This window comes from Xiphophorus maculatus, chromosome 6 (genome assembly GCF_002775205.1).
Source record: "Xiphophorus maculatus strain JP 163 A chromosome 6, X_maculatus-5.0-male, whole genome shotgun sequence".
Lineage (NCBI taxonomy): Eukaryota > Metazoa > Chordata > Actinopteri > Cyprinodontiformes > Poeciliidae > Xiphophorus > Xiphophorus maculatus.
In genome coordinates, this window is record NC_036448.1 from 20,254,334 (window position 1) to 20,279,643 (window position 25,310).

Genomic DNA, 25,310 nt, shown 5'->3' on the forward strand with positions numbered 1-25,310 from the left:
TTTAAAATAAAATTTATTTGATAAGACATACAAAAAACAATTTTAAAAATATATGAATATTTAAAAAATTTTAAAAAATACAGTTGCATCTGTAAAAATAAATTCAGCATAAAAACTGTCCGGTGGTCATGTTGTTGACATTTTATGTGTTAAAAGTCTTTTAGCACATTTGTAAGGCGCTTCATTTTTTCCTCCATGACTTTCTTGCTGGCCTCCGTCTCCTCCAGGAGTTGACGCATTTCTTCCTCTACTTCATATACCTAAATGGAAAAAAAAAATCACAGATAAACAATTACAAAATAAAACTATATTACAGTTCTTTGTACTATAGCTTCCCTGATTTAGTTTTTATTTTCAGCATGGCTGAAGACAATAGGATGATGGAATGACAATCTGTCTTACAACATCTGATGAAACTTAACAGCAAAACAAATGCTGACATGTGCATGAAATTATTGTACCTACAGCATCTAAATAAATTAGGATGCTGATTATGCTTTCACAGCATAATCAGAAACATTTAGAATTTGAGTGTTTTATATAGAAGAAAAAAATCTTAAATGTTAAAACTGCTGACAAACAACATATCTTTTAAAATATATCATTGTTTTTTTAGAATATAAATATGACACTGATATGAACCAAAAAAATTGTTACATTTAAAGAATTGTATCAGCTTGTGTGTCTGTCTTTCACACACAAAAATAGCATACTGTAGCTCTTGTTCTTTCCACTTTGACGACAAACAATTTATGAAGAAATAAAATCCATATTTTACCTTTAGATTAGCTTGTTCTATGTGTTTTTGCTTTTCATTTGACAGCTGCAGCAGCTCGGCTTGATGTGCGGCCTGGACAGACTCCAGCTGCCGACGAAAAGCATCATCCACACAGCGCAACTTGTCCACTGCAGCTCTGCATAAGAGGCAATAATACCAAATGAAGCAAGTTATTTATGTGGAAGACTTAATGTTTAAAGTGAAACAAGTGTTCAACTTTCTAGTGCAGTTGCAACTGCACTAGAAAGAACAGAGTCTCTTGCTGCGTCAAATACAATGTTATGTTTCATGTAATAATATTCACTATCTTGTTTCCAGCAGAAACTGATTCTGCTGGAAAAAATAAAGTTATTCGTAATAGAATAAAAGTGATTGAGAAAATAGTTTTTTATTACATTTTGTGTTAACAGCAAGTTATTGCAAAGATGTGTAATGTCTGGCAACAAATGCAGAAACATCATGTTAAAAGTGCTTCAGAACAACAGAACAGAAATCTGCTGAAGTTACTTGTGCGCCTCTGATGCTTTCTCTCTTTCTTCCAGCAGCAGGCGCTCCTTGGAATCAAAATTTTCCTTCATACGCTTCACTTGGCTTTCAAGTCGAGTTAGCAGCTCTGCCTTCTCCTGCCACTTCTTGTTTGAATCACTAATGAAGGATGAGATGCATAGAAAACAGGTCTGGTTTCAGACACAAATTACAAAACAGATATCCCTGTATCTAACACAAGAAGCAAAAATAATTTGAAACATTTATCATGAAATCTGTATCCTATTTCAGCAGAAGACAGTAGAGAAACTACTTGCATACAATGTTGTTTTCATCTAAATCTGATCAAATTCTTTGTATTTCACCTCATTTTTAAGCATGTTATCAGACACACATTCTCCTTATTTAGATTTGCCTGTAAATTCTTTTGACATCTTCCAGCTCTGCTTCCTTATCTTCCAGCTGCTGCTTCAGCTCCTCTTTACGCAGGCTAAGATGTACCAGCTGCTCTTTCAGCTCAGCCTGCTGGCTTGTTTCACCCTCCAGCTGCTGCTGAAACTTTATTTGGGTCTGCACAGCCTCCTCCTTCAACCTGCGGATCAGATCGTCACGCTCCTGCAATGACTGAACAGCAGGAAGGCAATGGATGACAACAGAGCCAGAGTCTCTTGCTTAAGGCTATTCTGCGTCAAATACGATGTTATTTTTCTCACGCTTCTCAAAGAGATGAGATAAATAACTGGAATGTGAAAAATCTGCTGGAAGAGTAGAGATTTTAGTAAATATCAAAGCACCTCTTTTAGTTTGCGAATGGTCTCAGTCTGGTCATCCACGATTTTGGCTTTGATTCTAAGGGCATCGTGGTCTCTGTCGTTCTGTTTTCTCTGAGTCTCCATCTCAGCAGTCAGCACCTCTATCCTGGCCTCCAAACGTCCACGATCCTGAGCCAACGACGCACCTGGGAGAGAGAAATAGGGACAAGCAGAAATTGAATTATATCTCTCATATTACTTTGCTTATATTGTTTTGCTTGGTGGACACTGATTTGTGATAGACTAACATAGAGTAGAACATACTTGTGAGGTGGCAGGCCAAAAAGTTTTAGTATCATTTGACCAGGCACATAGATCCAATTTATAGCACGATCAACTAACTATATGACTTGAAAGAAAATAGACTTTCTAATTCCATGCCTTGTAATTGGGCCTCTGTCTCTTTAAAAAGCTCCTGCTCTTTCCAACCGTCAGCACATCTTAACAACAGTGCTCCTCTACTATATTATACAACCGTTTGACTGAGAAATACTTCGTATGATAAGCTCAGCAGATGCACAGTTCCACCAGGTGTTTGGAAGTTGGGGCTGCTGCTAGTCTGAAGGAGCTGAGCGGGGAAGGCATGGCGAGGGGTGTTCTGTGAAGCGGAAGCTCGTCTGGTGACAGCAGCTGGTCTGGTGACAGGGAGAAGCTTTGAGGGAGAAATTGCTGAGACATCCCATAATGGCTGCTATGTGAGATTCAAGGATTCCTCAAGCATGTAGGAAAGAATCAAAGCAACATTCCAGGTATGTTTTTGATGAGGGAATGCCGGTATAACATAATGCAAAGCTCAAAAAAGTCTATTTTACATTATGTCCCTCAAACCCCCCTTTAAATTGCTTATATAAAGGCCAAATTTGTGGTATGCAGGCTAGTAGCTATATTGCCTTCTTAAATGCAAAATACTAAAAGAACATGGTGTGACTGTGGTACTGTATGTAAAAAATGCCTTAAAAGAAATTGTCTTTCTTTGCCTTGTAGTTGCCAATATCCAAAATAACCACTAGATGGCAAAGTTACTGTCAAACCTTCATATTAGCTCTACAAGCTTTTTTGTTGTGGATTTACAGGTATATAAAGCCTAAAAGTGTATTTCATTGTCTTCACTGTCAAGTGAAATGCATTCCAGGTTTTTCCCTGGATCTCCCTCACCCTGCTGAGCCAGCTCCTGGCCCCAAATCCTCCTCTCAGCCCGTAGGCCGTCAATGACCGACTCCTGAGCTGTGAGCTGAGACACAAGCCGTGCCTTTTCTTTCTTCAGCATCTCGAGCTGCAGCCCTAAACGCTGGCTTTGCTCTCCCTCTGCTTCCAGGTAATGCACACGGTTCTGGCAGAGGAACAGACAGACTGGATTAATGATCACTATCAATCTTTTTAAGACTTGCAGATGGTAAAGCAGCAGGATCATTCAGGATTTATTATATCTGAAAGTACTACATTTCCTAGATGAGACAGGTTTTGAAAAGGGGCCAGATAATGCTATCCTGCTTGTCCACGTAATATTTAAATCCTAATCAGGTAATGATGTTATCTGAAAATAAAAATCGAATTTTTGCTTCACACCTTGAGCTCAGCAACAGCATCTTTCTTGGCTTTGATGAGCTCAGAGATTCGGGTCTTCTGTTCTTTCACCATTGCGGTGAGTTCCTGCACCAGAGCGCATGATTTCTTCTCCTTTTGCTGGGTCTGAGCAAGGCTCATCTTGAGCTCCATCAGCTCTGCAGTCATATGATCACAAGCCTCCTTCACCTGCAGAAGAAAAAGTTGAGCGTTTAAATATCAGAGAAGTTTTTATTTAATCTTTGCCAGACTTGACATTTCATCATAAGTCTCAACTTGTGCCTGGCAAAAGCAGTTTCTACATTCATTGATTTGACACAAAGCAATGTTTCAGAAATGCATCCAGCAATCTGTTTCTCATTCAGACGTTTCTTGAAGGTGAATAGCTTGAGTGACGTCAAGGACAAAATTGTGCAAGTGGTGGCAATCAGGAAAAAAAGATTGCATTTTGTTCAGAGCCTGAATAAAAGTATGAACTGATTCAAATATGGTCCTTCTGTAAAGCTTCCCTCCAGTGGCAATCAAAGACTACTTGTCCTGAAACAAATGAACCCAACTGAGTCTGAGCTTTTATCTTCAATCTTTAAAAACTGAGGTCAGTACAGTTCACTCACTTTAAAAAAGCCAAGTAATACTTTACGGTTTAAGACAGAAAATGTCTCAAATTCAGGACAGTATAAAGGCTCTAGCAATATTCCAGCTTTTTTCATTATTCCATGCAAGTTCCCTTTTTTATACATGAGATTATTTCAAATATGCTGCTACAATAATTACTTTCAAATAAAACACATTTTGGGGATAAGCCTCTGCTTCAGGTGGCGTGATCACTGGTGTCTTTTTCACCAGTGATAGTAAGGCTGTTCACCAGGACTGCAGGTTTAAATTACTGAAGACTCTTCATCCACCTCTTGTGAACAACTAATTACTTAATAAAAAGAAACATGACGAAAGGTTATTCTCTTTTTGTTACAAATTTTTTAAACCATACTAGTGCAGACCCAAATCGTTTAATATAGAAGTGATAGTAAATCAGACTAAACTTTTCCGTTTTATATCCAAGGCTTAATCTCATGCCTGATGTTTTTTATTTACTGATTCAGTGTTTAGTTAAAATCTCAGCTCCACATGTACCTCCAATTAAGTCAAATGTTTGGAACTAACCAATCAGAATCTTACAAAGCCTTTTCCCAAATTCTTAAACACTTTATACAGGTAATTTTTTTTTTATTTGTAGGAAGTAAAAGAAAAACGCCTGTCATTATTGCAGAATTCAAAAAATAGAAATAATTTTGACAACCGCTTCAAACCTAGAACAGAAGCAGTTTAGTCTAATTTATCATCTAAAATTGAGAAAAAACGTTTGTACTTTAGGAATGATGTCCATAAACATCAAGCTTAAACTGTATAAACCATTTAGAACATAGTTTATTATGAATGAAGAACTCACAATTAGAAGTGCACCATTTATTGACACTGATTTCCTTAATTTAGGAAGAGCTGTAGATTTGGGTGATCTTATCCCATAACCTACCTCAGCAAATTTCTAAAACTCGACCAGAGTCCTCTCCTGTGAGAGAGGTCTGACTGACAGACCGGTCCACCAGATCATGACTGCACTTTTGCAGTTAACAATTGTTATCCCACTGTTGACAACTCAGCAACTTTCTTGCTATATTTAGCAACATTTCAGACCAGAAAAATTGGTATCGGCCAAAATCGGAATTGGCAGGTCAGGCTTTTTAGGATTTGTGATCAGCAATCGGTCAGAGAACTGCAATCAGTGCGCCCCTACTCTTTTAGAAGAAAGAAAAACTTATGTCCATCATACTTACAATGGGACTAGGATTTCTTAAGTAAAATTAAACCAGTAAGTCCACTCCATTTTCAGGAAAAATTTTAAAAAATCATATTAATGATAACAGGTACCCTTTTCAATTACATGAAGCAAATAGGTTGCAGGCTAATGACTTTATAACTGCTGAAAATCACCAGGTTAATTTGATCAAAAATGTTGTATGCATTATGGCATCTTAGTAAGACCAGACCTCGGAGAAGCGATTTGCCTCGATGGTTAGCGCCATACGGAACTCGTCCTCCAGAGCAGCGTACAGCTTCCTGCCTTCTGCCAGCTTCTCCTGCAGCTCCGCCTCCCTCTGCTGATGTCTCTGTTCCACTGATGCTACTTCCTTTGACACCGCCTGCTGGAAATCTGCCCCGCCGGGCTGCAGCCGCAGCTCCAGCTGTTTTCTGATGGAAGATGAGAATCGGAAGACAATATTGACATGTATCAACAAAATCCTTAACATAAGAATATTATTATGCGTTTTACGTTTAGCTAAAAGAACCTAAAAACATATCCAAAAACCATAAAATTTATTGATTTATCAGATATATTTTCAACTCCATCAGCTTTGTTCCTATATTTCAAAAAAGAGTAATGTGTTAAAGATTATTTTTTCAACGTTGTATAATAGGTGTATCACAATGATCCATTTTAGGACCACTACCCTTCTCCATATATATTAGTAAATCACCAGAAAGTTGCAATAATGTTGCAGATAATGCTGGTGTTATTATGCAGAAGCAAAAACTCAACTTGAGGCTGCAAATCATTTTCTGACTGTTTCCTGATCAGAAATGGACAAACGGAAAAGGTTTACAATAGCTTTTTTTTCTAGAGATATTTGTGCACAAATATGAATTGTGGTTATGTTTGGTGTGTGTGTTTTTAAATAAGCAATTTTAAAAGTGAGAAACTAGATATAGTGTTTCCATCAGGTGTACCTGTGCTCCTGCTCCCTGGATGCTAGCAGTTCATGCAGCTGCTGTAGTTTGTCTTTGTGTTGTTGGACAGAAACTCTTTGGATGTCCAGCTCCCTCTTCAGAGCTGCTGCCTTGTTCTCCAGCTCCTGGTGACGTTTCATCTGAGGAGTTTTGTAGCATCCGGTGAATTATTTTAATTTCTACATTTTCATTCACTTTGTGCTCTAATTTGATGAAATGCCTTACTTGTATAATAAGAATAAACAGTTTAGCGTACAGTATTCAGATGTACTGAAGTATTTTACATTCTCTTTCAGTACAAACACAAACTTCAGCCTATCAAGATTTTATGTGACAGGCCAATACAAAGCGGAAAATAGTTGTTAAGTTAGTATAATAAGAATACATGCTATTGAACATTTTTTACAAATAAGAAAAAATAAACATTGTTTATGCTTTTGTATTTAAATATCCCCAAATAAAACCCAGAGCAACAAACTACCTTCAGAAATCAGGTTTATAAATAAAACACTGTAAATCAGTATTAATCCAGCTGTTCTGTTTGTTAGAGAATATAAGTCAAGAAGCAGCATCATGCAACAGAGCAACAAAATGCTTGAGGGTGGACTCATTCAGAGCACACATTTTGTTGCCTTCGGACTGCATCTAACGCTTTGGGTGGGAAATAAAAAGTCAAACATGTATGCAGCATTTTCTGTCATTACAGTTCAAGATGGATTTACAAAGCATTGATACACATGGCCTGATATCAATGCAAGCTACAATTTTCTGGTTTTTATTTTTTAAGACTTTTTATCACTTTTCTTCCACTTCACACTTATAGTCACACAAAAAACATCAAAATAATGCTGTAGTCACTCAACAAGCCCTCCTATACACAGTCAGAATGTGTACCTCCTCAGCCTGCTGGCGAGCCCTGAGAGCGTCTCCATGGGAGACGCTTTCCTCCAGTCTTCGCAGCGCAGCCCTGTGTTGTTCCTCACTGCTCCGGGTCTGCTCCAGCTGCCGGCTAAGAGACTGACACCTTGTCTCCAGCTCCTCAACACGAGCCTGCAGCTCAGAGCGTCCCGATCTCTCTTTCAGCAGCAGCTCCTTCAGTCTGGTTGGTGCAGAACACCAAGAGTTACAAGCTGAATTTATAATTTATCTAGGTTGAAATTAGGTTAGAAAAACAAACAATTTGACTCAAAATTTGGAAATGAACAAATATATAATGGAGGTGAAATGTAAATTATAAATAACTGAGGGAAGGAAATGCGTAATGTAAATAAAATGCCTCCAAAATCTCGTACTCAGCAAACGGATCTCAGAACTGATGAGTCACCACTTGGTAATCTGTCTGTTGAAGAGTGTCAATGGTGACAGGAACAGCTGTGTTTGTTGTTACATAGTGACAGCTGAGACTGATTTGTGTAATACTGCTGACATATACATGCCACAAACCCATAATTACGCCATCATACAAATTTATGTAAATGGGAAAATGATGCAAACAAGAAAAATGCTCCAGACAGCGATGCCTGTTTGTGCAGAGGAGACACAACAAACAGCACCTGAAACAACACCTGAAATTAGAACTGGAGAATATACCATGCTGTTAAATAGTTTCTGCTCCCTAAAAGATTCTTTCTATTTTTCCCTCATTTTAATTTTATACATTGAATAAACTGTTTTTAATTGATTATTTCATTCATTAAGGGAAAAATGCCATCTGGTCCAACCTGCCGCCACTTGTAAAATCATAAATTAACCTTCATTCAACGTTTTTTGGAAAGCTAAACTCAATTTCACAGATTGATTAGTACCACACATGCACATAGAGTAAATGATTTAGATAGAACATCTCTGATGACTGAAACATACCAATGCAACACATCAGCAAAACACAATCTGAAAGTCAATGACATCAATCAGTCAGGAAAGGGTAATGAAGCCATTTCCACTACTTTGAGACACCAGCGAACCAAACAGAGCTATAACCTATAACTGGAGAAAACAATCTAGCAGTGATGAAGCTTCCCAGGAGAAGCCGGTCAGCCAAGAGAAGCAGGGGCACATCAGTGATTCAATCACGATGTCCCAAAACACTGCAAGCCTCATGCAGTTCAGGAGATCAAAATTTAATAAGAAAAAGGATGAGCAAAACTACTGGTGACAACAAAATATGAAAAGGCCCATCTTACATTTGTCAGAAAAATATTGATGATTCCAAAGAGTTTTAGCAAAATAACGAGACAAAATTGAAACCTTTTGGAAGAGGAGGTTCATAACAAATGCCTGCCATTCCTTCTGCTAAGAATGGCAGGAGGAGTTATTAGGATTAGAATAATAACTAATAGGGAAGTTATTATTCCCCATTTATTGGTAATAATAACTTGTCTCAATAAGGCTATTTTTTCTCCTCATGGATAAAGACATCATTTGAAAATTTAAATTTTTCTAATCACTCGGGCTATCTTTTTCCAATTAGTTTGAATATCTGAAACGCTGAAGTGAACCCCTTTATATTAAAAAAATCTATAAATCACTTTATCACAGCAGTAAAAATAACATGGATGGATGGACAATAAATCATCTTTATATTATCACAATGCAAGTTCTGCTTAGTTTTCCTCATTTCATTTTAAATTTTGTTTTTGTGCTGCTGTTTGTGTGCAGAGCCTTCATGTCCACCTGCGCCTCCCTCCTACCTGTCTGTGGTGTGCAGGGCCATACTCTGAAGGTCTTTTTCCTCGCTGACTTTTGTCTGCAGGCATTTCAGCTCCTCTGTCAGCTTCCTCACAGCTTGTTCTGCCTTCCAACGCCTCTCCATTTCCTGATCGCGCTCCTCCATGATTATCTGAGCAGCACAATTAAGGAAAAAAGAGGCTGGGTGATCTGAATAAGTGTGCACTTATATCTCATTGTTTAGTGCCTTACTATGTCTTTCTAACTCCCACATTCACACAACCACTGCCACTTTTGTATCCAACATATATATTTTTCATTTATTTATTTATTTTTAACTATCTCATGTCGTCTTGCCTAAAGACATTTGGACACATAGACACTCCCCCTCCCCACTGAGTAAAGAGGAACACCACCAATTTTAGCCCTTCAGTCTGTCACTGGGATAGGAGGGGGTTTCTATATATGTTGCTTCAGATTTCTACTGCTGTTGGTTGAGAAATGAAGACACTGAAACAAAAGGGAAAAAATTTTGGTTTGTGAAATGCTCCTTTAAGTGACACAAAAATAAGTATATATTAATAAATTAGAACATTATAAAAACCTTATTTATTTCAACATTTATTTCCGTCATTTAAAAAAAAAGTGTCCATCTGTTTCAGTCACTTTGCTGTTGTGCCCTTGGGCAAGATACTTTCCCCACTCCGCCTGCTGCTGGTGGTCAGAGGGCCGGTGGCGCCGGCTGGATGGCATCCTCACTTCTGTCAGTTTGCCCCAGGGCATCTGTGGTTACTGTATAGCTCACCACCATCAGTGTGGGGGTGTGTATGCATGTGTGAATGACTGGATGTAGTGTAAAGCGCTTTAAAGTCCCTGGTCTTGATAAAGTGCTATAAAATGCAGACCATTTACACACAAAATTATTTACACCATAAGCAGAATCCGCTCAATTTCCTTCATGAACATATGAGTCTTAGTGGCATCTCATTCTCAGGCAATTGACTTGAATGTAATAGTGGCCCACCTTTTAACACCCTTAGCTCTTCTGGGAAGTTGTTATTACTCTTTCTATTTGTGAGGTCAGGCACTGATGCTGGATGAGAAGACTTGACTTGCAGTGTCTGATTTATAAACTAAAAACAGTATTTTAAAGTCTAATCTCTGAGCTACAGAGGGCCAGTGAAAGGACTTTAGAAGTGGTGTGATGTGCTCTATCTTCCTGGTTTTAGTGAGAATGCAAGAACTAACCTTTACACTTCATATAATGCAGGTTAAGTGTAAATGTCCCCACAACTACCACTGCTCTGGAGTCCAGTGGTAGGGCAATTTTACTCTACTGCATTCAATTATTTGCACTGCACTCTATGATTATGATATAAAGCTTGACAGAAGTTTCTCAACCATGAAACCCATTCCATGAATCTCTCTGCTCTGTTCTTGAGCTAATATACAGGTCACATAAAGTTTGGAGGTCTGTAGCTATTGACTATGCACGTTGTGATTCTGAATGGCCTAAATCTTGCAAAATAAAAATTTTAAATTCATAACACAAAGTAGAGCAAACAGACATATAGTGATGATCATCATAATTTTCAGAGAAAATGAATTTAAAGGTTTTAATTATTTGCAAATATAAAATGCATCGCTCTGAGTAATGAAGTAATCAAAACTTTTATTTTTCAATTAAATTATTAAGAGAAATTACATTTTCAATGACATTCTAATTTACAGAAAAGTAGTTTGGTAGCTGCAGTTTCCCTCAATTTAAAAGTTAGAAGTTCATAAACTATTTTTGCAGTGGTTCAGTGCAACCATCTGATAAGTCACAGCTAGAGCTCTGATGAAATCTGATCAGGATGTTTGCAATATTGTGCTCAGGACAGATAACCTAAAGATACAGCTCTTTGGCAACAGAAACCATAAATATGTTTGGATCATTGGTTTGTTTTTTTTAAAAGTGTAATAACCAAGCAGATATTGGACTTTGCTGCTACAAATATAGCTGGGTTTTTATTAGGTTTCTGAGCAAAAGTAAGAACAAAATAGGACAATTTGTTTTTGTTTTCTTCAGGAGACATATTCTTTAGTCTTTATTTTCTTATTGCGTTTTTAAAATATATTCACTTACTAAAAAATGATAGCATTCATCCAAACAGATGAACCATGCAGAACATACCCTATAGGTTTCTTCTTCTTGAGAGGACTTGACTGTTACACCGCCAGAGGTCTTAACTGCTCTCAGGGGTCGCTTCCAGGTTTGAGAAATGGACTGTGCAGCTCTGGCTCCAGCAGCCTTTCTTCTGGTCCCCACAGCAGACTTTGACATGTTCAGTTTACGATTCTCCTGATCGCTACAAAATAAAAACAAAACAAAACACAGGAATTGAAGTGGCTCTAAAACTAAAGCAGAGCAGATCTCCAGAGAATGTCTGGAGTCAAAGCTTAAAATCCTAGCATGCATTACACAAATGTAAAATATGAGTAAAATTGGAGCTGTAGAGTGGACAGATTTGAGCCTGCAGAATATGGCACACAAGTCGTCAGCAACTGATGGAGAGAGATGAGGGAGGACAACAGAAAGCCTAGTTATTAATGATGGAAGTGATGTGATGAGTCATTAAAAAATAAACATAATTGGTTTTAGTTGTAAAAGTATCTCTTCTGTTATCAAGGTAACTGATTATTGAGTCAAAACATAAGAAGATAATAACCTCAGCTGCATTGTATATGACTATTAAAGATGCAAATGTTTAAAATAACTACTCCTACATTTCCATGGACTTTCCACAGGTGATTAAGATGTTTCATATGCACAAAATATTTATTTAAATCTCAGAAAAATAAAATATCTCCACTACAAAAAAAATCAAAGATCTATGAATCTGTTAAAGCACAGCCTCACCTGTCTGATCTGGTGCTCTTGGACTCCTGGGTGGTCGTGCTTGTCGTTGTCGTGTTATGGAATTTGGAAATTCTTGTGTGTTTTTTGTTTTCTTTCCCGTCACATTCGCTTTCTGATGTCTGGTCTGTGTCCCTCTTGGCTTTGCGTACCTTCGTCTGAGCATAAGTAGAGATACCTACTCTTTCACCTGCAGGGGCCTTTGCAAATATAGAGAAAATATACATGTTGGGTAGAGACACAGAGAGAGGATTCTGATTAAGTTACAGACATTAGGACAACAGATTTCAATGTATTTTATTTATATTTTATGAGGTAGACCAACACAAATTAGTGCATAACTGTTACAAGCAAGGACGACAGCATGTCGTCCTTCCTTGTTCGGATTTTTATTTTAAGTCTAAAAAGTTAGGCTTGCATTTGTATTCTGTCCTTGATTCTCCAAAATCCAGTGCAACCAACTGCCATCAAAAGACAATATGTCTGTGTTATATAATCTCAGCATAGATACAGCTACGCTGTCAAGGACTCAGGGGTTTGATAGACGCCTCAAATCGATAAACAAAAACGTCATGAATACCAAGAAACAAAGTAGACTGGTAAGGGATGAAGCGGTAGAGATGTCTGAACATCCAAAAAATTATAGAGCATGGCATAACTGAAAAACTACAATCAACCTAAGCTGGCCTTAAGGGGGCATTTTTAACTAGAGAAGCAGTCAGCAGACACTGGGCAGATAAAAACAAAACATTTTTTTGCCCTAATTTAAAAAAAAATAGTTTGTGGCCTGGACTAACATTGCACATGACCCTGAACACACCATCACCACAGTGTAACATAGTGGTGGCAGCATCATGCTTTGGCATTATTTTTGCTTTGCAAGGTCAAGGAAGTGTGCCAGAGCTGACGACAAGAGGAATGGAGCTAAAAACAGGGCAAACCTGGAAAATATTTGTTGGAGGCTAAAAAGAGACTTCACCTTCCAACAAGATAACATTAAACAAAATGCCAGACTTACAGTATAATAGAATGGTGTAAATTATCGCAATCAAATCAGGGTTCCTACACTTCTTCCATATAAAAAATCCATATTTAAGCTGACTGAGCTTCAGCTAAAAGGAGGAAGGGCAAAGATTTATGCCTCTAGACATGTGAAGCATATGTTGTTGCAATAAAAGTTGACTCTGCAATGTATTGGCTCAAGGGGACTAAATATATGGAATGCCACACTTTTAAAAAATTTTTTCATTAAAAAATGTGAAATCATTTAGAATGTCTCCTTACTACCTTCACAATTATGCACTTCTTTGTGTTGATTTCTAATGTAAAATTCCAACGTTGAATGGTATGCATACTTTCTCAAAATACTGTTTGATTTATAAGTTAATATGTGAAATCCTAAAATATTTCCTCAGAGCTGGATAACATATTGAGCTGGGACACAGCCTTGATAAATCATGCCAGTGTTTGAACCATCAGTAAAGTCTAATATGCAAAAATACTTCCTAATGAGTCTTAATGGTTTTCATATGTTACCTGCTGGATGAGCTGCGACACCTGGTGCTCCAGCTTCCTGATGCGCTCTTCATTGATGGGGTCAGGTGAAACAGTAACAGTGGGACAAACTGACTGGGAGTTCTGACGGACTGGTTGGGTGACTGGACCTGTGGCTGCGTCTGTTGTTTTTTCTGAGGCGATTTGCTGCCGAAACTGAGTTAGTGCCTTGTCGATGCGTGGCGTGGTGACAGCACCCCTAACCTGCAATTATATTTTTATTTAGGGTTTCAAGTTTGCTTTAGGCACAAATTTAATTTTTATGGCTTTTCACGACACAAGACAGAATGGGCATATTGCAGTCGGCTTTGCCTGGAACCCTAGAGTGTCATCTGTCAGCACTGTCAGGAAAATGAAGTACAAATAAGCAACAGTGGAATAAAATGATAGATTACCGCTTCACCGTGGCTTGTATCGGAGGAAAGCAAAAAGTCCACATAGTCATCCAGCCCGGGGATGTCACTGCTTATACCTGGAGATGAAGGATGTCTGAGTCGGTCCAGGCCATCCAGGACAGAAATCTGTGGCAACGACTCCATAACAATTTCCCAGTATTCTGCAATAAAGCAGAAACACAGTTGCATTAGAAAAACCTGTACACCGTTATGATAAAATAAAAATAAAAAACATTAAACAACTGTTAATATCTTAAATATATTGAAGTCTGACCTCCAAACATATTTTATCTATGTCATATCCTGATTTGCACAACTTATGTGGCTTGTGTAACAGGAGAACGTCTTGAATGAGATTATATGTATACAAAGTCAGATAAGGACGCGAGTTAACAATATCTTTTCATGAAAATGAAAACAGCTCATTTTATTGATGCCAGCTGTAAATTAATCATGAGCAGAGAAAACCTTAACCGGAAGATTTTGAATATTAAAATGTCTGTCAACCTAAATAACAAAGACAGAGCTGAAAAGAAACAGAAACAACAGACTTTAGTTAATAATCAGTTTTATAATGACTTAAACTCAGATGAGCTTATTAAATGAAAGAAAAAGATTAATACTAATCTGTTTATAGCTACCACACTATAATACTAATCAACTGATCAAATTTGTACCACTGGTATAGATAAAATCATGTTCATTTTTGGTTATATAGCACTTTTAATGCACTGGGAAAATAAAAAAATAAAAACTACTTATGATTAATATAGGAAATTAAATTCGCACAAAATGGGGTAATTTGGCAAGGTCATGCTCTTGTTTTTTAGATTTCATATTTTTTTAATAATGAGATAAAATAAACACGTTTTTAAATAGAAGAAAAGCAAAATAAAAATATGTCTTGGCAGCAGTGCGAGCGCAAGCCTTCAATAACGTTTACCACAACAGCTGGGAGGGCAGAGAAGGGAAAAAAAGGAACAATCTAGTCCTTAGGCTGAACTTTTCTTGTTCTTTTCAGAAAACAGTACACAAACCTCCAGCATGTTTACAAAAACTACTTTCTCCGAGGCTTTCAACAAAACTAACAGCAGCACAAATATTACATAAACACCGACTTTGACTGTCCAGCTCACATCACTGGATAACATTTTTCCAGTACTTCGCATTAATAATTTGTACAGTCTATATGATCCTCCTCACAGTCAATATTCTTATGCACACTGTGAGCTGTTGCAACAACTATGACGTGAATCATATTTTTTTTATACTTCCAAACAGACTAAGAAAATTTTACCAGCTATGTATCTGTACTTCTGTTCCACACAATGTAAATAAAACCTCAGTAAACCAAAAACTCCCTGCAATTATAGAACACCACTGTGGATAATAATGAAATGATGTATTTTTAAATTAAACTTCAGACCTTTCAAGGAGTAAGTAAACCTTAAATCACCTGTTCTTTGTGTCTTTTTCATTAAAATGTGTTTAATTCTGCAATATTTGGCCAAAAAATGTCTTAGTGAGCCCTGGTTGAAGGCAACTACAGTTGAGATTTTCTATTGGTTACAACCATACAGAGTGGTTGACACTACCCCGTGTATGACACTATCCCGTGTATGACACTACCCCGCGTTCAGGTAAAACCGCCTCACTTAGACATGCGCCCATATCATGGTGTGTTAGAAGCATTGATCAATAGCACTTCTCAGCTTTGTACATGTGTGATTCATTCGGAATGTGGACATGGAGTGGAATGGGTCTCTTCTCTGCTCAGAAAGCACAATAACACAGATAGAAGTCACTAAATTTGTCAAAAGTCCCAAGAGGAGTCTGAAATCACAGGAGTCACATATGGCGATAAAGTTGCTAAGTTCACAGCAGTGTTTTCCCTTATCTTGACCACAGTCTCACTTAATCCCCTCTGCTAAACACTTGACCTCACCCTCTGTGTCTCTTTGCTCTGCCCACTTTGGTAAAAAAAGAAATTAAAAATTGTCTGTAGGCGGGCAGAGTTTTTCATTCACACGAACGTTTAACACCATCTTGGTTTTTGTGTTTGTTTGTTGTGCTCTGAAATTGCAGAAACTGAGTCTATAGAGAGGTTAAGAAAATAGAAATCCTAAGCGGTCAAAGAAAAACCAAAAGGTCATGAAAACACATCCTGCATGCCAATTATATCTTAAGCCTGTTGGATCGATTCTTGCAGCAGTAAATGTCTACACAGGAGCCAAAATGTAGTGGCTAAGGTGCTAGAGCTCACAAAGTGTCAGAAACACACACAAAAAAATAATAATAATGATACAGACAAGAGAAATTTATAGCAACCAATACTGTTATTGCAAGATTTTTCTAACATTGCACAGGCACAGCCCTACAAAGGTCCAACTAAAACACTTTTCAATGTGGAAGTTGTGACAAAGATATGTTTAAAAAAATAAATCAAAACAACCACAAAAGTTGTACAAAGACATTCTTCACATTGGCTATATGTATTCATGAATAACTATTTTAAAACATTTTCTTGGATTAGATCACTGCATGAAATACAGACCCAGGCAGGATGAAAAGACGGCTCACTGAACAACCATTGATTTCTTTATCTGATTTTCTTTATTATAAATATGGTAAATACTTGTTTACTTCTTTACCTATTCAGGTTTCAGTTTTTTGTTCAGACTATTCAAGTTTTTATATTTCCTATTCTGTATTTTCATCAAGCTAATGATGTACAAAGGTAGTATTTCTATTCCAACCTGGTGCAATGCAGATGGGGTTGTCTCCACCATCCTGGTTTAAAGTGACGCTTCGTAAGCCTTGTAACCCCAGTAGGCACTGCAGAAGATGATCGATGCTGTCTATGAGGTTGGCATGAAGACTGAGGTGCTTCAGTTTGTACTCAGTACCATGAAGATACAGTAGACCTGAAACAAATGAGTTGAGGAATAGTTAACATGAAATGTATCACTCAGTGCAGATAGATCAGAACTCTTCACAAACAGTACTTAACCCACCTGTGACATTATTTATCTGATTGTAGGACAAATTTAATTTCTTCAAGTTCACAAGGCCATTCAATCCTGAAAAAGGTGGAATATTGAAAAAAGATTTGAAGAATGAATAATTACTTCAAGAACTTGTAAGGAGCTCAAACATTTTGTTTAGCAAGGGAAAATTTGAAAGAAAAACACTCACCTTCAACCTTTGTGATTAAGTTGGATGATAAATTCAGAGTCCTGAGGGAGGTGAGGGAACTCAGACCCTCAATCTTACATATGCGATTGGAAGAAAGGTCTAAGTGGTGCAAATGCCAAGCAGAGGACAGGCCCTCGATACTCGGGATGTGATTGCAGTGCAGATTAAGAGATGTAACAGCAGGACTCAGGGGAACATCTTTTAAACTACACAGAAGGAAGCAATGTCAGAGTACGATACAATGTACGATAAAACTTTAATCCAAGCATATTGTCAGCCTTGCGTTTTACACAAATACAAGATTTTTGTTTTATCAATTACATTCTTCAATGTATTCCCACTGGTTCTGGTTATAGATACTTTTATTAATTACTTTCTTCAATGCATTCCCACCTGCTCTGGTTATTAAAAACCCCAATGGTTGTGATTAATGTCATTTAAAACAAAATCTTCACCAATAAGGTATTTCCTGGCCAATCCCAATTTCCATTTTTGTTCAGGTTCAATATGTCTATTTCAATTTTGACTGACTCAGTTTTTATTTTCCAAGCACTGAAACACATAAAAGGAGAAAGTGTTTGTTATAGAGATAGTAGTTTTAAATTCAACATGAAATATGAGAGCATCCTTATCAAAGCATAAGTTCCACACTTCTGTTCTTAATGAATTCAAAAGTGTTTATTAAAGTACATGTTAATACTTGACACATTTAGAAACAGGAAAGGATGAGAATTCCCATTGATCAGGGGAAATTCACATACTTATTAATGATAAGCACAACAGGGCTACATGGATTCTGATTTAAAAATGTAAGAGACATATCAGGGCTAAACTAACGCCAGTGAGGCCGACATTGAAAATTTGTGAGTTGAGAATATATATATATATTTATTTATTTATTCATGTTTTAGCTTGGTACTATCTACCAAGTTATATTTCTTCAAATTTACACATTTTTAGTAGACCTTATTATTGAACAAATTTAAAATGGGCATTTAATACCGTACTAAAAAATGTGCTACGATTCAAATTTAACTGTACTTTTAACTACATGCTTTATTTAAAATGCAATGCTGAAATACATCGCATTAATGCAAATAAATAAATAATGTAATAATGTTTTCAATAGTTATTCAACGTTACCTTGTCAACTGCTTGTCAATAAGGCTGAGCTCTTTATCTCCCATGGTAACAGTATTTAGCCAGTTCAATCTGGTTCAAACTGCTCATTATGACGTTAGCTAAGAGGAATAACAGCCAACCACTGCCAAACTCCGCGAACGGTGCAGAAAACTGTACTGAAATCAGCGAAAACATCCCCAAAGTCTTCAGGCCAGAAATCAAGTCGCCTAGCCTAGCCGACATGTAGCTTCCATAAGTCGCCGAGGGCTAAAAGAAGTCAAATTATTACCAACTCATCCACAGAGAGCAGTCAAAACTACTGGAACAATCCAATAGCTCACATATACGTTCATTTAAATATAATGAAAGGACACGCTGCGAGTTTCTGACAATATTTAATGTCGCTGCACCGCTGAGCAAAATTAAACTCGCCGCGTCTTCCTGTTTATATGACGTTGCTAACGGCAACATCCGGGTAAGTTTTCTGCGCTCCACCCACAAACCATAGTTCTAAAACAGCATCAAGGCAGAGAGTTTATTTACTTATGTTTATTTTAGTGGTAGCAAAATCGTTAGCATCATGATGAACACAAAGCTAATTAACTGGAATTTAATTTAGTTTATTTATATAAACTATATAGGGTCAATTCACAGCAAATGTCACACTTTGCAAGACAGGGCCTTGGAGGATCAGTATTTTCATTTTGTTGGAAGTGAAAACAAACTCGACAAGTACAGCGGCTGGTCACGCTACCTTGAGCTTCAGTTTCGAAAAAAAATAATAATAATAATCCTAATTTCAGCCAACACATCCAGGTTTACAGCTGCTACAGACTACTTTTTACATCGGGGTGCCCAAGTCCAGTCCTTCAGATTTACCATCCTGCAACTTTCATGCATCCGTCCTCCAACACACCTGTATCACCTTTATAACTGATTGTCACAGAGGTAAATACCTGCTTGTGAGGCAGTTTAACCATTTGATTTGGTACGGCAAGTTTTTAGAAGACATTTCTTCAGACAGTGATACAGGAAAAAGAGGATTTTATGCAAGAAGTTGCAGCATCAAAGCGCTATAATGCATAACTCACTAGTAAAGACCTAATAGATGAAATAATAATGACAAGGCTCTTCACCAGACTAAGACTCTTATGGGACTTTGTGAGTTCTCTTAAGGTGGAGCTTTAAGGAGAAGGAAAACAATTAAACTGCATAATCTGGAATGCTGTGCTTAGTGTATAAAACTGACGACAAGTAAAAAAAACTGAGACTCACTGAAGGGAAGGTTTGTGAAAAGAAGGGTGTATTGGTCATGGGTTGTTTTTTAAATGATAAAGGGAAATTAGATCAAATAAAGTTTTCATTTATTTGCACAATTTTTCTGCACAATAATAGTTGCCCAGTAATTGTGCACATATAAAGACATATAAAGTCCTAAGAAAGTCACAACCTCGCTCACTTCAGCTCTGATGTTTGTTAATAGTTTGATCGACTGACACCACTACATTTTTTTTAAAATAATAAAATTAATCACCAAAAATACAGCTAGCAGTTGTGCACATAGTGTACTCGCTGCAGCTAAATTCATTCATCTTTACACTGATTAATCTAAGCAGTTGAGAACAGTGGTGGCTGATGTCACAGCGTATTTCTACTATGGAATAAGAGTTCATAGATTAATTTGCAGAGAATATTGACCTGAAAATTTTGATCTAGGTGTAGATTGCAGTGGGAATGCAACAAATACGCATAAAAACATAATCATTTAAAGATTTTAGAGAGTAACATTAATTAAACTCATCCATCATTGATTTGCATATGTCACTTCTTATTTCACAAATTGACTTGTTTTAATTTACAGCAGTGCATCTTTCCTCAGGAAACGTCTTTTAGATGAAAACATTTTTTATGAGAATGCCATTGATAATTGATGGTTGATTGTAATCATTATAAAGGTGCTTACTGGACTTTACAAGTTTTTCCATTGTGTTAATGCCCTTTGAAGAAAAAAACTTTCTGGTATCAAAAGTAAATCACTTATGACAAGAAATTTTCTGGTGTGTTTAAGATGGTAATAGATTTGACGGCACTATTTTAAGTTATACATTATATATTTCTTACATATTTTTGGAGTAAAGATAGAAAAGAGCAGAAAACCAAGAGCAGGGGATGAGCTGAGGATAATCCTTTGCAACAATCATTGCAGGTTTATTATTTTTACAGAATCCCAAGTGATGCATTTATTTATTAGAAATCAAGAGTGAAAAAGACAAAAAAAAAAAAGAGAAACTCACATATAATGTAATGTAATCTCTTTTCCTTGCTGTCAGGATGATGCATGACTAAATTGTTTTGCAGATGTAACAAATGTGTAACAAAAGTACTGAATTGAACATTGAACATGACAGAATAAAACAAATCTACTTTAACTAAATAAAACAAAAACAAGAGCATGAAAAAACTATACAATCCAGGGGAAATTTGAAATGATTTGCAGAGCTTTGATAGATTAAATATATGCATTGTTTCTGCTTTATTTTCCTCTGATAAAATTCATAGTACTGAAGGTTGAGAGCTATTAGACAAAACTTGGAGTATGCTCTGCTTTCTTTGTATGACCGTCAGTTAATCACAGCTGAATCATAAAGATCCTGACCCCTATTATGTTCATAATTCCTCCAGCAGCTTCGCAGCCCGGTGAGAGATTTAGTGCATCGCACCTGAACATCTTCCATATTATAGGAGCTGCATGACTGATCACTGTACTCACTGGCTCCTGGCCAGCTGTGATAGAACCAATTAAACCTGCAAACCAGCCAGTGGCCCACCTTGACCTGTGAAAATGATGATATGGTGCTAATGAAGTGACTGAATTAGAAATGCCATCTGTTGCTGCCAGGCCACCACATTTCTCAACGGCTACGATTCATAAGGGCTCTGTGTTAAAAATAAAGTGATACTCTCAATTCCAATTAGGTAACAGGTCTAATGTGAATGAGTACTCTAAGTCATCCTTAGTAGAAAATTTGTTCCTTTAGCACAGCAATGTGTCTTTTTAAACATTGCTTTTCCCTGTAGTTTGTTGGAAAATGGTTATAATAAATCCTGCAGTAAAACTGTGATTTAGGGACACCTCTGCAAATGCCTGATAAACAAGATCAAATTTATATCCAATTTATATGTATTAGGTATAAATCTATAAACCTTTAAACCTTTTGTTTGTATATTTGTAACATAACTGATATACAACATTATGTAGACAATATTTTAGTATGGTGTTAAATTTTTCTCATCAAATCTGAATTTGACATTCACATTCATTTGACTATGTATTAATTTACTTTTTTGCTCTTGGGAGAATAAGAGATTGATAAAATAACGCCCATTTTATCATAAATGGCATTAATGTCCGCTTATAAAATTATAACACTGTAAAATTATATCTAGCAAATAACTCGCCTTATTTTAAATGTGTATCATGGTCCTCTCAGCACTATGATTCTCATATTTAGCTTTTCCACCACCATCCTTTGAGTTTGTTGACTCAGCAATCCTTGATTATTGTTACCTGATGCAACCAATCAATTCAATGTATTGGACAATTGTCAGTTATGTTTTCTTTTCAGTTTTTCATGACCTATTTCTGATCTGGACAGCAGTAGTATTTGCAGACTTAATCAGGGTGGTTACAGTTTAGATTTTGTAACTCTATTGTCATTTACTGACCTAACGTTAAGATATTAGGTGGATATATCTGATACAGCAGTGGATTGGTTTTCTTATTTTCTGTCTAGAAATACTTTTGCTGCTAAATCTAAAGGTAAACCATCTTCAGATTTATTTAAGTATAGCGTGTTTCAAGATTCTGTTCTTGGATCTGTGTTTTTGTTATTTATACACCTTATATTGTCTTTTAGGAATGTTTAGTGTGAACTCCTATCATGGCTACACAGATGATATTCAGATATTTACCCTTAAAACTTCTGACATGTCAGTCTAAATTAATCCATGGAAATGGTTAAAATTTGAAGTATCTGATCATATCTTTCAGTTGGATGATGATAAAAAAAAAGAGGTTCTAATTTGTGTTCCAGGTCCTTTCTCAAAAAGTTGTTTGCTTTTGACCCAAAAAGAACAGCGGAAAAGTCTAGCAAGACATAGTATGTAATAGTATACCATATCCTGCATACTATTAAATGATGAGTATGCAAGACTAAAGACAAAGGTAAATAAGCGTACTGTCACCACTCAAAGACTATGAACAACCAACATTGGTTAATAAAGTTGTAAGTACTGTTTCCCTATATGTTCTGTTTGTAGATATTTGTAAATATTTCTATTTACATATTTATTTGCTGTTTATTTTAATTTCGGAATATATGAAAAGCCTACATTGGTTGATTAAAGACCCAATCTGTGATCCTGACCACATCTATGGGAGCCATTGCCCAGACTATTGGAGATCAAGGTTTGTCTTCTATTTCAGCTATTTTAAAAGCAGATGTGCTTTTGGGTTTCAATACACTACACCACAGTAACATTATACATTCTATGAGATCACTGGGTTGCATTTTTTATAGAATGTGTCTCTAATTTAGTGAAGAAAACAGAAAAAAGTAGTTTTTTTTCACTAAACAGGTGAATTTCTCCAACAATTTCAGTGCCACATTATTTTATAAAAGCTTATTTTATTTTAAGGCTTTTGATACTATCTGTGCTAATGGTGAAAATAAGTGTGGAAGATGCTGTAAATGCTGCAACCATTAGCAAAAATAATAGTTTCTTAAGCTTATGATCTGTGAAATATTTTAAAATAAAAAAACTCCAAAATGTATCCTAAATATAACTATCACAAAGTGCAGAGTAGCTCTGTCACAACACAAGCAGTGATTCCAGTTTGAGTCTATTTCTTCTGTAACTTGCTGTTTTCTGAAAATAATACCAACACAGTTTTTCCAAACACAAGAGAAACTATACAATCTGGATATGTTTCCCTAACACTGTGAAAATAAGCCACAACACATTTTCAAGGATGAGAGGCAGATTTATTTCAAAAATTCTTATCATCCATGACTGTACAACAGATGCAATGAGTACAAATTATCCGTAATAGTCACACCTTGAACATGCTGAAAACAATTAGTCATCTTCAGATCACTATGAAAAGAATATAAATAAATTTTAAAAAGCTCCTTATTGTGAACAACAAATGAGAAACATGGTATGCATCCAATACAGCGTGAAACACAGTATAAATCATGTGTAGATTTCACCCAAATGTACAATTAAAACAAATCACATTGTCATCAGGTGCCAAAAAATACGAGTTTAACTTACATTCATATTCATCTCTCTCCCTGCAGTGTGGCTGACTCACAGAAACATGAACATACAGCAAAATACAACAAAAAGAGACCATTTCATGTTCTTCCCTTCACATAACTGTATTTTATATGCACAATACAGAACAATAGATGATAAGCACACAATATACTGCGTTTGTCTGCATTTTTTAGAAAAGCAACCGTTCTGAGTTGAGAATATTCAATGCTCTTTGCATCTTGCAGTATTCTGGAGAATATTTATATCCTGCATTTTGATAAAGCACACACCAGGAGTGTGATGTTTGGATGAGGCAAACAAGCTGCAACACGTCTGAAAAACATCTTCCTCTGCTGTCAGTCACTTCCCGCGTTGTTTCCTTTCACTTTAAACACACCTCCCTGATCAAGAGGATTTTGCTGGTATCCAGTGTCACAACGTCTTTGTGGATGGAAAAAGAAAAAGAAAATTAAGAAGGTGCTTTGAAATTTATTATTTTAGTCACATGTAAAATGGTGGCTACCTTGTGAGACTCTTTTGTCTCAAACATTTTACTATTTAAGATTTTTACCAATAAAGAACGCCACTGATCATTCTCCCAGATAAAGACTGGTCTTAAAAGCAATGAGCTGCTGCTGCATTTAAACAGGCAGCTCAAGCTCACGGATCCTCCAATTAGGATGAATACAAGAAAATATGCAAAGTACAAAGGGCCAAAAGACTGTCAATATATCCACCTACCTATGAATATTTAAAATGCATTGATATTTAATTAATAACTTAATATAAGTTTGGAAAACATAAGAAAATACCTTTCAGACTGATTTGTAAAACATTTAAAAAAGCCGTTTCTGGGAAGAAGTTAAATTTGGACACTCCCACATTTATTCACACTTTAAAGTGACTATAATTACACGAAGATATATCCCATCAGGTGCACATAACGAGAATACTTTTACTCTGTATTTTGAGGGAGTTTTTCCCTTTTTAAACTTTTAAACATTTAGTTTGGTGTGACTGCTGAAGTGAGAATGAATTTCATGGTAACATCCAAAGAGATCAATGTGGCCATTAGAAAGAAGATTTCACAAGTTTAGAAGTTTTTAAGGGATTAAAAGTGGCCTCAATTTTTTTAAATCACCCATTACATTATATTTCCCATATATTTGTAAATCCAGAAATCAAGATCAAAACTCTCAACTAAAAACGCTAAACTGATCTGAGCGTATAAATCTATTGTGTCGAAAGAAAATCCCAAGATAAAAGATTTCTGTTCTCGGGCACTTGAGTACAACAGGAACAAAATGTCAGGCAAGAGTTAGATTGACTCTTATGGCCATTTGTACCCATAAAGTAAATCAGGGGAAATTTAAATGTCATTTGATGAAAAGTGCAGATGTTAGAGGGTCATATCCGCCCTTAATCCCAGACAGCCATCAGTGATAGCTGCAGAAAAATGGGCCTTACATTTTCTCCCAGATGAATAAAACAAAGAGTCATTTAGAAGAACACTGATTAAAGTCTCAAGCTGTTTAATTCAAATTCTCTGTCTCCTTTAAGGTAGATTTAAACATTTAAAACCTTGAACTGTTTCTGTGACTGTCATTATCTGTAGTCACCTACAGGTACTTTTCAAAAGAAATAAGTAAGAGAGTTATGTTGATAAAAACGAAGTAAACACTGACCTTATTCAGTTGTCAATGTCCGATATGTGGTTATCTATCTGCAATACA

The 25,310-nt window shown here is 36.4% G+C and overlaps 2 protein-coding genes across 5 annotated transcripts in view; both read right to left on the reverse strand.

Moving 5' to 3' along the window:
- Window positions 1-88: 88 nt before the first annotated feature.
- On the reverse strand, window positions 89-18,691 carry lrrcc1 (leucine rich repeat and coiled-coil centrosomal protein 1). The gene is made up of 19 exons (XM_023334829.1): window positions 18,277-18,691; window positions 17,134-17,339; window positions 16,953-17,018; window positions 16,695-16,862; window positions 13,939-14,099; window positions 13,526-13,747; window positions 11,993-12,189; window positions 11,267-11,441; window positions 9,114-9,262; window positions 7,318-7,522; window positions 6,424-6,563; window positions 5,685-5,886; window positions 3,643-3,828; window positions 3,232-3,406; window positions 2,059-2,222; window positions 1,680-1,888; window positions 1,286-1,423; window positions 779-914; window positions 89-260 (listed from the first exon to the last, which is right to left on the reverse strand). Exons 1-19 carry the CDS (start codon window positions 18,318-18,320, stop codon window positions 150-152), a joined length of 3,054 nt encoding a protein of 1,017 aa, XP_023190597.1. The 5' UTR covers window positions 18,321-18,691; the 3' UTR covers window positions 89-149.
- Window positions 18,692-23,278: 4,587 nt separating this feature from the next.
- Window positions 23,279-25,310, reverse strand: part of LOC102229287 (RNA-binding Raly-like protein) — a 64,382-nt gene continuing 62,350 nt past the window's right edge. For all 4 annotated transcript variants that reach the window (XM_023336108.1, XM_023336110.1, XM_023336107.1 and 1 more), the window contains 2 exons: window positions 25,263-25,300; window positions 23,279-24,018 (listed from right to left, as the gene is read on the reverse strand). In XM_023336108.1, coding sequence (XP_023191876.1) covers window positions 25,268-25,300 — 33 coding nt within the window. In that variant the 3' untranslated portion in view covers window positions 23,279-24,018; window positions 25,263-25,267. The remainder of the gene's footprint in view (window positions 24,019-25,262; window positions 25,301-25,310) is intronic.